Here is a 14,704-nt window from a genome sequence, read left to right on the forward strand (position 1 = left end):
CCCTTAGTATTACTGAAATTTTTCCCTATGGTGCTGACAGGCTGAAAATAATAATAATTAAAAATAAAGTATGACTTCCAACCCCAAAATGTTGTTTGACCTGTTCTGGGATAGATATTGCAGGAAAAAAAACATTTCTCATTAAGTTTGAAGTTGCTGGGAGTTGTATTTCGGCTACACTTAGCATACCACAGATTAATTATGTATTTAACACAATTGTTATACCATTCCAGTCTTAGGTAATGGGCAGTTCACAGCAATGTAGTTGCTTCAAGAGGCTTTTTCCAGATGCTATACTTCAGTCTTGATGATTGTAGTGCCATCATGAACCTTCATCTACCCTGCATCATACAGCTGATGAACTTAAAATGATTGTAAGATGAATCATGAATCTCTTTTCCATTTAAAAGTCTAGCAATTCTCAGTCATCCAGGTGATGGTTGTCCCAATGGTACTTTTTCTAGAGGCAACTGGACTTTCTTGTTTTTTCTTTTGAAGACGTTTTGCTTCTCAGCCAAGAAGCTTCTTCAGCTCTGACAGGATAGTGGGGAATGGAAGGATTTATTTTCCTTCAATTTTCAAAAGAAAAAACAAAATCCAGTTGCCTCAGAAAAAAGCACCTTTGGGACAAGCTCTCGCCCAAGGCCCTAGAATAGTGCGTATTTTTGCTTAAATCTAAAATATCTTCTGTTAATTAACCCCCTCCCATTACTTTCAGATAGGAAAAGTATCACTGTGAGGATACTTTTAAGAGGAGCCCGTTCATATTTCCTGCTTGTCATTTAAAAAAAGCAAAGAAAATGGAAACAATTAATGAATGAGAGCAGATTTAAATGCAGAATCCCTATTGGTAATATGTAATTTTCATCCAGGGGCACTAAACAAAACAAAAATGCTGCCAGTGTGAAAAGGAATAATAAAATATTAGTTGTTTAATTGATTGTGGCAATGAATTAGCCATGCTCTGGTCCTGTGTGGAACAGAGAAGAAGAACCTTCTCTTAATTATATATGAGAGAGCTTCTAGTTAGTTGGGATGGCACAGGATCAGAATATCCAACTGGATCAGAGGAGAGAAGATCGTGATCCTATCTCTTATTACATTCAGGTTTTTGGTTTAGTGCTACTCCAACTGACTAGAATTCACCACGCATAATAAAGGTTCTTTTTTTCAATTGGTTAACTTACTGATCAATTTATGGATGTCACTTTTTAACAATCCCTTTTCTGATATTTACAATAAATCTGTAAATAGGTTATCCTTTCTATTTTATGGACTTGGAATAAGAACAGGATTGGAACCAGAGGTGGGTTCTTACTGGTTTGGCCGAACAGGTAGTGGTATGGCAGACTGCTCGCTGCTGTCGCTATTTTGTTTTTGAGTTCAATTTTCATTGAACTGCACAAAGCGTGCATGCGTGAGCAAACTTGCAGTAAAGCCAGCCAGAACCCACCCCTGATCGGAACCTTCCCGAACCCTGTAATTTTTAGCCTGCATGGTTATTAAAGTATCATCATACCTGGAGATGCCTAGTTGAAGAAGGCAGAGGCTTGATTAATGCCACCCAATGAATTTGTAGCTGAATGGATGGAATCCATCATTTGTTAATCATATAATATTAGCATTAGCTATAATTGTATTATTCAGTGATTTGTAACCGGGAGGGGTTAAAATAGTTTGTAACTAAAAGCAACGCAGGTGTTTCCTTTATTGTAGGAATCTCCCTAGGCCAGGTGTGTCAAACTTGTGGCCTGCCGCCGGATGTGTCATATGCTAGCCACCCCCACCCACAGTTTTGTGAAGGGGGAAAAAGTTGTGATACATCACATGATAATGTGACACCACGAGTTTGACGCCCCTGCCCTAGGCCATTAAAAATATACCCCAACCATTAAAGTTGCCACGTCTGAATTGAAAATCAGGATGAACAATAGTTGACAGCAAGGAGCTCTTTGGGATTTTAATAACCCTGTCAGTTATTATTCTATAAGTTATTAGCTTGTAACATTTCAGATATAATACTGTTCCCTCAGCATTTCTTAGTTATAAATATGGCAGCAAATTGGAATTCTCTGAAGCGAGGGTGTTTCTTGAATATTCAGCTGTTTTACACTTACAGTTGTTCAATTGTCAAAAGATAAAAGTTGGAAAATGATGGCTGAAACCTCCTGGAGGTTTATGTCCCTCTAATTATTCACTGGAATTCTAGAGTTTATTTACATATTCACCCAAATTCAAAGATGTTTTGAAATTGACACTTGTAAGTCTACCATCCTGAAACAAGAGCTTCACTTAAGAACTTTTAAGAGAAAAAGGAGGGGAGGTGAAATGACAGAGCTTTTCACATTTTGCTTTTCAGTTCACAGTTTGGGACAAATACATCAAAAAAACTTTAATCATCATCTTCATCCAAGGCCCTGATCCTCAATTGTTGGTCTTAGTTTTAATATCATGGTGGACAATTCACTTCTCTTCCGGTTGAATAAAAGCCTCAGTTTAAAGGTGGCTGGCCTAGGGTTCCTTAGAAGCCAGCTCACCGCATTCTTTTCTGGTGGGCTCTTCTGGAAGTTGTCTTCTGCTTGCACAAGTTGTTTGTCCACCCTGCTGAGCTTGGTCTACAGTGAAATGAAATGGGCAAAACACTACTGCCAAATACTTGTGAGGATACAACTGGAGACTTGCTGAGTTTACCAATCGGTTCTTTGTCTTTCTGTAATATATTGACTTGCGATGAAGTTGGTCATTCCATGGTTAGAGGGGCTCACAACAGTTGAAACTTTCCAGGTTCCTTGGGGACTGTAGCAGGCGTTATCTGGAGCAATTGGCTTCTTCCACCCACCATTGTCCCTTTCTTTCTGTTTTTTGTTTTTATGTTGCTTGAATGAAGTCTTGTTGTTTGTGTGTGCCTATATGTGGCGTAAGAATCTCCCTGAGTGGGTCTTTATATTTTTGCTCCTGGTAATTTCTGGTTAGCTCAACTCTACTCTTCTGGATGTGCCAGAGTAGCCCCTGCTGATTGAGCTGATCTTGCCTCTTCACTTCTCAACTTTGATCTGCCTCTTGGAACCACAGGATACCCCCTCCCCCTTGCATAAACTGGCTAGACCAGCCCAAGGGGGCTGTGCAAACCTCCGTCCTTTAATGAGTGAAGGCAGGCAGTTGTGGATGGAAGTGATCTTGGTAGTCCCTCTGGGAAGTAACTGTTCAGAATAGTACCCATTTGTACCGATTCCTTCACAGTTTCTGAATCTCTGACAAAACCCGAGGTCGGTTTTTTTAAATGTTTGTCACAATTTGCCAAAAGTAATGTGCTTCCCTGCATCTGAGGCTTCTTATTGACATTGAGTTGACTTCCGGGAAAAAAACCTTTGGCTAATTGTGGGCACAGTTTAGTTGGGGAAAAGGGGAGAAAATCCAGAAAGAATCAATTGCCATGAAATAAACTGACAGGATTTATGTCTTTTCCACCGAGCTTCTGCTTTGGATAAACAGAAGGATAAATGTCTGAAACACACTGGGAGTAAAAAGGTTGTTTAGCAACTGGCAAAGCCAGGTTGTTTTACCTGTGAGGAACTTAGTATTGGGAAAAAGAAAGGAGATCGCTATATACTGTATTTTTCAGAGTATAAGACGCACCAAGGTTTTGAAGAGGCAAACTAAAAAAAAAGTTTTTGCACTCTGCAAACCTCCCCAAAACAGCCTGTTTTTCACAAAAACAGACCTGTTTTTTGTCAAAAAAGGGCATTAGGAAGCTTATAGAGTGCTCCTGGGGGCTGGGGGGGCAAAATTGAGCAAAAAGTGGTCCGTTTTTTGCTCATTTCTGCCCTCCCCAGTCCCCAGGAGCTCTCTGAAGGCCTCCTACAAGCTATACACGGCCATTTTGGTGAAGGGGGTGGGGTTTCAGGAGGGAAAAGGAATGCTGTATTCAGTGTATAATATGGACACAGATTTTCAGCCCCTTTTTTGAGGGAAAAAGGTGTGTCTTATACTCTGAAAAATACGGTACATAGCCCTAATAGGTGTTAATTTGAGCCAACTCCCTTGTAGACCTATCCCCTATCTATTGGGGAAATCTCATCTGAAAATATCCTGTTTACATAGGATAATGTTTGTTCACCTGGTACCCTTTGGGTAATTTGGACCGCTGTCTTAAGCTGGGAAAATAGGAATCATAGGTCTGAGATAGTCATTTAGAAGGCATGGAGTTGAAAGAATAAGCTAAGAGCAAATTCAAATATCAGGCCCTTTAGCATGCTTTCTTTTTTCTGCATGGGGCACAAGTAATGTTTCACAAATCCAAAATCCTTATTGCATCTTGAAGGCAAGTGGGGTGGGCATAGCTATTCCTGTCACCCATTTTGATCAAGGACTTTTCCCTTAGCGTAGCTTATTGTATCTTAAAATACAATGGTATCTCATGGGGTGAGAGCATCAAGATCAAAAAGGCTGTTTCCTGGCTGCCAAATTATCATGCAGTGTAAATAATTCCCTCTTCTTTCACCTGTAATAAAAAAGAGGTGAGAGGGTGGTATAGATTTGGCTTTCCAGGCTCAAGTGGAATCCTAGAGAGCAGCTTCATCTGAGGATCTGGCTAAAATATAGACTTTACTCATAGCAATTCTATCTTAGTGGAAATCTGTTGCCTCTTCTCCATCCTTGTGCAGAGCAGACACAGGCTTGTTCGGTAGCATATAATAGGGTTGACCAATGCAACGTTTTCTCCTTCCCCCAAGCTGTTGTGCTCAGCTGGAAGCCACCTGCTGCTCTGGTGTGGGGCTGGCTCTGCTTGCGCTCTTGACAACCATGTGCTCGGCTACTGTCTGTTGTGCCCATAGGCTTTGCCTTAGCTGCTCTTGTGTCCAGAGCCAGCTTTTTGGCCTGGGCACGCATTGTCAAGCTTGCTTCTCCCTTGTGCAGGTGGCCGAGTGAAGACGTGGAAGCGACGCTGGTTCATCCTGACAGACAACTGCCTCTACTACTTTGAGTACACCACGGTGAGTGTCTCAGGTTGTTACCATTTGTGCAGATGCATCCAAGTACAACCCAAGGGCTACTCTAAATGTGAATTCTTGTGTTAACATAAGATTGGAGTGTTTACCCTGTTTCCTTGAAAATAGGACCTCCCCGGATAATAAGCCCAATCAGGCTTTTGAACGCATGCTCTAAAATAAGCCCTCCCTGAAAATATTGCAACACAGCAGCAGCCCTGAGGTGACCATGCTCGCCGCCTCCTGCACCTAAAAAATAATAAGACCTCCCCCAAAATAAGGCCAAGGGCTTATTTTGGGGGTCAAAAGAAAATAAGACCCTGTCTTATTTTGCGGGAAACACAATAGCATAAACTGTTGTCCTGAAATCTTCACTATTGGAACAAATACCACAATGAAAACCAGAAAACTGTACCCCAATATATTTGTTGGCCTTTTTCATGCCATTTTCCCCTTACTTTATTATGATATATGCCTTTGGCCTCCTCACTGAAAGTTTTGTCTTTAAAGCATCTGTCTAGATATATTTGTCTAAGAGAGGAGGTTTTTCCCCACTTAACTTTGTGATGAATAAACATTTGTAACATGTCTACAACTGAGAAGATAATTTATGGATTCAAATCTGACTATCTTGTAGGACAAGGAACCGAGAGGCATTATTCCACTGGAGAATCTAAGCATCCGTGAAGTGGAAGATTCTAAGAAACCGGTGAGTCATTCTAATCCTGGAGACTGTGTTGTTCCTTTTTGTTTTGTTTTAATTATGTTACTATGGTTACTAAAAGTTGAAAGCATAGTTTCTTGTGGGAAGCAAAATGAAAGTTCTAGTACTGGGATGGTGAACCTATGGCACATGCGCTAGAGGTGGCATGCAGAGCCCTCTCTGTGGGCATGTGTGCCGTCACCAGCTACTGTTCTGATTTCCGGCACGCATGCGGGTTTTCATGGGCGCTGGAGCACCGGAAAACAGCCTGAAAAATGAACAAAACCCAGGCCCCTTCGGGCTGTTTTCAGGCTGGTTTTTGGGTCAAAAACGTCCCGAAAACCAGCATGAAAACAGCCCCCAAAATGGTGAAAAAACAGGCATGTGCATGACAGCCAGCTGGTCTTCATGTTTCCAACACTTCAGCGCGCACATATACACGCATGCTGATACGTTCCAGTTTGGGCACTCAGTGCCGAAAAAGTTCGCCATTGCTGTTCTAGTATATGCACCAAGATGGGGAGATCATTATTCAAAACCAAAATGAACCCCCCAAGAAAACTCCCAAGCCCCATTTGTTGCCCTTCTACATGCTTTGAAAGAAAATGAGAGGGAATTCAAGAAAAGTGGGAGTAACCTTGAAATATGAGTTATTAAGCAGGCTTACCCACATTGCAGAATTGTTTCTGTTTCTATTACTCAGTGAGAGAAGGAAAATTACGTGTGACACCCCCAAAGCACTGAGATGAGGGAAATCCCACAGAGGAAAAAAATAGTTTTCTGAGAATTGACCAGGTCTTTCCCACGACATTTTCAAGTCCTCCTTGCTGCCTTTGATCTATTTTACAATAGATCTTGATCAGTTGATTTCTTAAGATGATCGGCGTTTGTTTGTTTTTTAGAATATTTTATTTTAGTGCACAAACCATTAACTGAGGCTGTCCTTGCTTCAAAAGTGATTTGGAAGAGGTTTTTTGAATCATAAGGGAACAGTACTTCTTTAATACAAAGGAGAAATACTTCCTTAATACAAATAACACCAAGAATTATACATATAAAAGATAAGCATCTATGAAAAAAAAACATTACAAAGAAAAGAAAAACTAGGTGTGTAAAAAAACAGAAAGAGAAAGAAAAAATAAATAACTTCCTCCTTCATCCCAGCAGGTAAAAACTATTTTAATAGCTTAACACTGTTTCTTAAAAAGGTGCTTCTCGGAGGGAGATTGGGCAGTTCAAAAATGTGAATAAATAAATAAATAGGAAGCACTTCTTTAATGTGGTTGTATCTTTTCCAGGTGTGCACAGTAGCCTGAAAAAAGATTTAAGTTACCTTAAGGAGGTGATCTGCTCATGTTCCCCAGCATTCCAAATGATTTCTGAAGCATGGACAACTCTGATATACGCTATCCAGGGGTGGGCTTCAAAATTTTAGCAAGGGGTTCTCTGCCCGGTTGCTGGGCAGGCGTGGCTTAGTTGGCCTTCTGCACCATGTTTGGGGGTTTTTTTGCCCTTCCTGGGCTCCAGAGGCTTACCTTGAGGTTCCAGGAGGGCGGAAAATGGCCTCCACAGGCTCCAGAGGCCCTCTGGAGGCCAGAAACAGACCCATTTCTGGCCTTCCCAACTTCCGATACACCCATTTTTCACCCTCCCTGAGTCTCCGTGTGAGCCCTGCACTTACCTGCATCCAAAATGGGCTGTGTGGGGACTCTTGGGAGGGGAGGAGTGGGGTGGGCGGGGTCAGCCAGGAGTGGGATTTGGGGGTTCTCTGAACTGTACTGAATCTTAACTGGATGTTCTCCCAAACCCCTGCAAACTCCTGGAAGCCCACCCCTGGTGCTATCCTGAAATTGTTGCCCAGTCAAGATGAACTTTGTCGTATCTGAGCTAGGATGTAGGTGCCACCTTAACATTTCTATAAATTGCTATAACTTGACTTTGGCTTAATAAAAGAATAGATGAAGACACTTGCCTACCAGTTTTCTTTTGTTCAGGCCTCCAACAGAGGAACAATCAAACTGGGAAGCCTTTTAACCATATTTTCCTGTTTCAACTGAATTTGGAAATTAATACGACCAGTTTTGCAATAAAGTGATTGATTCAAGATTAATACTGATGGTTTAATTGGTAGTCATGATTTATCATTTTGGATGACATTGGAAACTGAATTAATATCTTCCTACTTCAGTTAATAGAAGTTGGTTTACGGAACTGATATTTGCTGCAGAAAACTTGTGACTTTTCTGTCAACTGCATTCTGTGTGTTGACACTTCTGACTTCCGTCTTCAATGAAGCAATAAGTTTTGACCTGTTCTTCTTGCAGAACTGCTTTGAACTGTATATCCCTGACAACAAGGACCAGGTCATCAAAGCATGTAAGACGGAGGCAGACGGACGTGTGGTTGAAGGAAACCACACTGTGTACCGCATCTCGGCACCCACGACAGAAGAGAAGGACGAGTGGATCAAATGCATCAAGTGAGACAGAAGAAGGGAATGGCCAGGGTTTGAAGCAATATGGCAATTTGCTAGAACTTTGTGTGTATAATTCAAATTTTTGATAGGGAAGCAGGAAGAGGAAGTATAAATCTCTTGCCAAAGAAGAACCTGAAATTGGGGAGAGAGGAGCAGCATTAGGTTTTTGCTACCGTTTTTCTGAACATAAGACAGGATCTTATTTTCTTTTGACCCCCGAAATAGGCCCCTGGCCTTATTTTGGGGGAGGTCTTATTATTTTTGAAGTGCAGGAGGAGGCAAGCTTGGTTACCTCATGGCTGCTGCTGTGTTGCAACATTTTCACGGAGGGTTTATCTTAGTGCATGCGCTCAAAAGCCCGATTGGGCTTATTATCAGGGAGGGCTTATTTTCATGGAAACAGGGTAAACTTTGTCACTAGACTTGTAGGGATACAAGTGGTCCTTGACTTACAACCGTTTGCTCAATGACATTTTGAATTAATGACAGCTCCCAAAAAAAGTTGGTTATGGTTACGACTTAAATTAAAACTTATGGCTATTACCCCACTCCTGCGCCCACATGATCTAAATTTGGGTAACCAGCTCACGTTTAGGTGTCCTTGGTGCTCTCTGAGCTTAGTTGTTTTCTTGCAGGTGTTTTATTACCCAAAATAACATCAACAGCACTGATGATGTTACTAGTTTAGGTAATGAAACGTCTGCAAGAAAACAACCAAATTCACAGTGTACCCTGAGCTGCACATTTTCTCCTTTATTCTCTTGATTACGATTTGCAATTTTAAGTACGATTTACATTTTCAGTGGGGCAAAAAAATATTTAGTCAGCCACCAATTGTGCAAATTCTCCCACTTAAAAAGATGAGAAAGGCCTGTAATTGACATCATAGGTAGACCTCAACTATGAAAGACAAAATGAGAAAACAAATCCAACAATCACATTGTCTGATTTGGAAAGAATTTTTTTGCAAATTATGGTGGAAAATAAGTATTTGGTCAATATCAAAAGTTCATCTCAATACTTTGTTATATATCCTTTGTTGGCAATGACAGAGGTCAAACGTTTTCTGTAAGTCTTCACAAGGTTGGCACACACTGTTGCTGGTATGTTGGCCCATTCCACCATGCAGATCTCCTCTAGAGCAGTGATGTTTTGGGGCTGTCGCTGGGCAACATGGACTTTCAATTCCCTCCAAAGGTTTTCTGTGGGGTTAAGATCTGGAGATCTCCTTGTTAGGTAGGAGAATGGGCGGTGAAGGCAGCTTTCCTTAAAAGAGTCAGAAAAGAAGTTGAAGCCATTCTAAGCTCCTGTGATTTAAGTCCTCCTGAGAAGCTGACTAAGAGTTTAATTATCTCTCCCCCCCCCATTTTTCTCTCTTCAGAGCTGCAATCAGCCGGGACCCTTTCTACGAGATGCTTGCGGCACGCAAGAAGAAGGTTTCCTCCACCAAGCGGCATTAGTCCCCTGGTCTAACTCTATGGTGGTGACCTTGGCAGGGGATGCCTCTTCATCTCCACCAGAGTGGGGGAAACGAGAGGCTGCCCTAGACTGTCTGCTCTCTATTGCTGCCTTCAGGAGCCCAGCTTCAGCTTTTGCTATTCTTTTCCTGTTTGGGAGCAGGAAGAAGGGGCGGGGGCACTAAGCGGACGGCAGCCACCCACTCACTAACTTCTTTCTTGGGGAAGAATGCCAGCTTCTTATCTTGGCAACCTGAATCCCAACGGCATCTTCTGCAGTCCAGTTGACCAGAAGAGAAAGCGGTTGGAGTCTTTGGGGGCTATCATAGTTTAATTGTTCATTGTGTGAGCTTAATGGAGAGGTAGAGCGCATCACGCAGTACGCACCCCTAAGGGGATGCAGCTCTATTTTAAGTTGCCGTTGCTACTTTCTAAAGCCCAAGCACCAGGAGTGGACCACAGACCTTTAAAGGCATACATTGATCTATAGAGCAGACATGCTAGCTTTGAAGCCTAGAGATTCCAGAGACACACCTCCTATTGCCTTTATTTTTTTATTTTTTAGTCAAGCAAGATTGGTGGCTTCCATTCCCAAAGCGATTCAGCCATGGGGTCTGTTAGGCATGGTTAGCTGGGGATCCTCTTTCACTTTTTTTATAATTAATCATTAGGAGTATTGAGCAATCAAGATGTCTGCTCCAACACCTGGATGAGGGGGCCTAGGGCAAGGCTGCCACCTCCAGGATCTCCACTGCCCTCATTCTAGAGGGCACCTACTTTAGGGGGTTCTTGTTATTGCTGCAAGCCAGTTCACAGACTTGCAGAAGCAGGCAGGCGGATTGTGTGGTTAGTATTGATGCTTTGCAGGAAGACCTTTGCCAACAGTTGGTGGGGACTGCCCCACGCAGCTGCTGGCTGTGAAATCTCCACCCTCTGTTTTATTTAGCATTGGAATAATAGCTCAGAATAGCAGCATTTAAGGAAGAAGGGGAGGGGGGGACTTCCGATAATAAGGAACGGTAGAGCACACACACCTTGAGTGTTGTCTTTCTGATCAGTTCTGTTGCAGTTCTTTTTTTGGCAGGGATGAGTTCAACTGAGGTGGCCAGTAGAAGCAGTAGTTCTTGACCTCGAGTGAAGCACAAGTGACTGGTTGGAGATGAGGGATTTGGAGCGGGTGTGCTTTGCTGGCTAATGTTTGCAACTCTGTTTGTGGGGTGGGTAGGTGAGAAGGGTAGCCACAAAGAAGGCTGCTTTCCCTTGCAAAGCTTTGGGGGAACTCTCGATTCTTCACACAGTTCTCCAAGCCTCCTAACCCACCGCTGTATCAGTCTATTTATCTTGAGATGTAGATACTCTCTGTACAGATTTCTTTCCCCTGGAGATTATTTTGTATTTGTTTTAAAGATTGTTTTTATGAAACACGGCAGGATTCCTGCATATTGCTGTAGCACACGGGGGAAATGGGGGAAGAGTAAAAGCTATTACAAGTCAGGCAGTTGGGTTATAGTTTCATTTTGAATCTGTTTTTCAGGGCTAGTTTGGAACTTTTATTTCCCACCACTTTGTGATTTAGCACAGAACACCTGCAGCAAATAAACATTGAACTCACCTCTGGCTCACATTCATCTTTGTCTGCTTGTGTTCCTCTGCCGACAGTTAGGCAAATTTTGTGTTCTGAGAACTGTCTTGCACCAAAAAAAGAAGAAGAAAAAAGATTCCAACTCTTGCTGGTTAGGGGCCAGATAATCTCAGCAGTCTCTTTGAATTTGCAAAATCAAAATCATATGAAGGTCTTCTTGTAGCTGGGCAAACAAGGATAATGAGATTGAACTAATTTGGAATCCAAGCAGCAATGTTTTTGCATGAGGTTATTGCCAGCCAATCCTAGGTTTTTTCCTATTGTTGGGGAGGGGGGGGGGAATAATACATTGAGGTGGGTCTAAGCAATTCTTAATAGCTATGGAGGATGTAGGCAGGATGAAGTCCAGTGTTGGACGTAACTCTTCCTGATTTGCACCTTATACTGAAAGATGTCTATTTTCTTTAAATAATTATATGATATTAAAAATATGATACAGAAATGATGAGCTTTTCAACATGTGCAGACTTGTCTGATGATGGGATTTTGTATATAAAAAAACTAAGATAATTGTTGAAGTCTTAGAACATTTCAGGGCTATTCTATGTAATTAAACTAAATAAAATGCCATCTTGTATATAAAAAAATTAAGATAATTGTTGAAGTCTTAGAACATTTCAGGGCTATTCTATGTAATTAAACTAAATAAAATGCACAGTTGCAAGAAGGAAGCGGGAAGTTTCCCACTCAGCCAAGAAAATTTGTAACTTTGTAACTTTAATAAGATCTGTATGCCACCCACTCCCTTGGGACTCTGAGCGGCTCACAACAAAAGTAAAAACATATAAAAATTTTAAAAATACAATTGTTAAAATTAATCTAGCATCCATTCAATCAAATGGAGCTGGATATTCATCAACAGCCCCATGCCTGCCGGAACAGCCAGGTCTTAGTTGCTTTACGGAAGGCCGGGAGAGTGGTGAGGGTCCAGATCTCGGCGGGTAGCTCGTTCCACAAGGCTGGTGCAGCTACAGAGAAGGCCCTCCCTCGGGGAGCCGCCAGCCAGCATTGTCCAGTCAACGGCACCCGGAGGAGGCCCAACCTGTGTGATCTTATTGGTCGTTGGGAGGTGAATGGCAGGAGGCGTTCTGTCAGGTAGCCAGGTCCAATACCATGTAGGGCTTTAAAAGTAACGACTAGCATCTTGAAGCGGGTCCGGAGACCAATGGGGAGCCAGTGCAGCTCGCGGAGGATAGGTGTAACATGGGTGTATCTAGGTACACCCATTATCGCTCGCGCGGCTGCATTCTGGACCAACTGCAGTCTTCGAACATTCTTCAGGGGCAGCCCCATGTAGAGTGCGTTACAGTAATCCAGTCTTGAGGCGATGAGGGTGTGAGTGACCATTCGAAGTGCCTCCTGGTCCAGATAGGGCCGCAACTGGTGCACCAGGCGGACCTGGGCAGATGCCCCCCTGGTCACAGCCGATAAATGGTGTTCTAACATCAGCTGTGGATCCAGGAGGACACCAAATTGCGGGCCCTCTTCGAGGGGTGTATAACTTCACCCCCCAGGCTAAGAGGTGGAATGTCTGGACCATCCTTGGGGGGCAACATCAATAGCCACTTGGTCTTGTCTGGATTGAGTGCAAGCTTGTTCGCTCCCATCCAGACCCTGACAGCCTCCAGGCACTGGCACATCACTTCAACTGCTTCGCTGAGTTGGCACGGGGCGGACAGATACAATTGAGTGTCATCCACGTATTGATGGTATTTGATCCCTTGCCGGCATATGATCTCACCCAGCGGCTTCATGTAGATATTAAATAGGAGGGGGGGGACAGGACCGAACCCTGCAGCACCACATATTTGAGGGGCCTAGGGGTCGATCTCTGTCCCCCAACCAACACCGACTGCGACCTGTCTGAGAGGTAGGAGGAGAACCACCTTAGGACGGTGCCTCCCACTTCCACCTCCCGTAACTGTCGCAGAAGGATACCATGGTCGATGGTATGGAAGGCCGCTGAGAGGTCAAGAAGCACTAGGATAGAGGAGTGTCCTCTATCCCTGGCCAGCCAGAGATCACCGATCAGCACGACCAAAGCAGTTTCGGTGCCATAACCAGGCCTGAAACCTGACTGAAAGGGTTCCAGATAATCTGTTTCATCCAAGGTCCATCGGAGTTGAAAGGCCACCACCTTCTCGACAATCTTCCCCACGAAGGGGAAGTTGGAGACTGGGTGATAGTTGTTCAAAATGGCTGGATCCAGGGACGGTTTCTTAAGGAGGGGTCTCACCACCGTATCCTTTAGGGGGTGCGGGAAGGATCCCTCCCGAAGAGAGATGTTAACAATCCTCTGGAGCCAGCCATGTGTCACCTCCCTGCTGGATGAGACCAGCCAGGATGGACACGGGTCCAGTAAACAGGTGGAGGCACTCACCGCTCCCATGGCCTTGTCCACTTCCTCAGGAGCGACATTGAAACTTGCTCCATAAAATCCGATCAAGACCTTCCCCCGGTACCTCGGCTGGTACCGTCCAAGTGGAGTCCAGGTCCGTCCGAATCCGAGCGATTTTATCCGACAGAAAGTGAACAAATTTCTCAGCTCTACCCTGTAGAGGTTCGTCCGTATCCCTTTCAAGAGGGAGTGGGCTATCCTAAACAGGGCGGCTGGGCACGATTCTGCGTATGTAATAAGAGCAGAAAAATGCGCACATTTTGCCGCCCATATCGCCACTAGACAAGTCCTAATAAAGGCTCTTAATTGTGTTCGGTCGGATTCAGAGTTACTAGCCCTCCAGCGTCACTCTAGGCGTCTCTTTTGGCACTTCATCTCCCAGAGTTCCTCGGTAAACCAAGGAGCCCTCCTGGATCCACTGCCGCGGAGAGGCGTAAAGGCGCAATCCAGTTTAGAGTCTCCGCTGCCGCTATATTCCAAGCAGCAACCAAGGACTACACCGGACTGTGGGCCAGAGAGTCAGGTATCTCATCAAGTGCCATCTGAAATCCCATCGGGTCCATCAGGCACCTGGGGCGGAACCACCTAATCAGTTCCACCTCCCTACAGTGGGGGATTGGTTTCCGAAAGTCGAGCCTCAATAGGAAGTGATCTGACCATGACAAGGGCAAGATCTTAATGCCCCTCAAATCTAGATCACATCTCCACTGCTCTGAGAGAAAAACAAGGTCGAGCGTGTGACCCGCTGTATGAGTCGGACCCTGAATTACTTGGGTCAAATCCATGGCCGTCATGGAAGCCATGAACTCCTGTGCTGCATCAGAGCGTTCACCGAGCGACGACAGGTTGAAGTCCCCCAGCACTATAAGTCTGGGGAACTCAACCGCCAGCTCGGCTACTGACTCAAGGAGCACAGGCAGGGCTGTTGTAACGCAGTTGGGAGGTAGGTACGTTAGTAACCCCACTTGACCCCCAAGGTCCAACTTCACCAGAAGGGACTCACACCCGACAATCTCCGGAGTAGGGATCGTACGAGGAAC

The 14,704-nt window shown here is 44.0% G+C and overlaps 1 protein-coding gene across 2 annotated transcripts in view; it reads left to right on the forward strand.

Moving 5' to 3' along the window:
* The window catches only part of CYTH1 (cytohesin 1), an 84,651-nt gene extending 73,415 nt beyond the window's left edge, over positions 1-11,236 (forward strand). Inside the window, exons 10-13 of one of the 2 annotated variants that reach the window (XM_032210524.1) lie at positions 4,918-4,994; positions 5,626-5,697; positions 8,016-8,170; positions 9,549-11,236. In XM_032210524.1, the coding sequence (XP_032066415.1) occupies positions 4,918-4,994; positions 5,626-5,697; positions 8,016-8,170; positions 9,549-9,627 (383 nt within the window). In that variant the 3' untranslated portion in view covers positions 9,628-11,236. Of the gene's footprint in view, positions 1-4,915; positions 4,995-5,625; positions 5,698-8,015; positions 8,171-9,548 lie in introns of both variants that reach the window. The other variant, XM_032210525.1, reaches the window with a different exon arrangement.
* Positions 11,237-14,704: the final 3,468 nt, after the last annotated feature.

Source organism: Thamnophis elegans, chromosome 2 (assembly GCF_009769535.1).
Source record: "Thamnophis elegans isolate rThaEle1 chromosome 2, rThaEle1.pri, whole genome shotgun sequence".
In the NCBI taxonomy this organism is placed as follows: domain Eukaryota; kingdom Metazoa; phylum Chordata; class Lepidosauria; order Squamata; family Colubridae; genus Thamnophis; species Thamnophis elegans.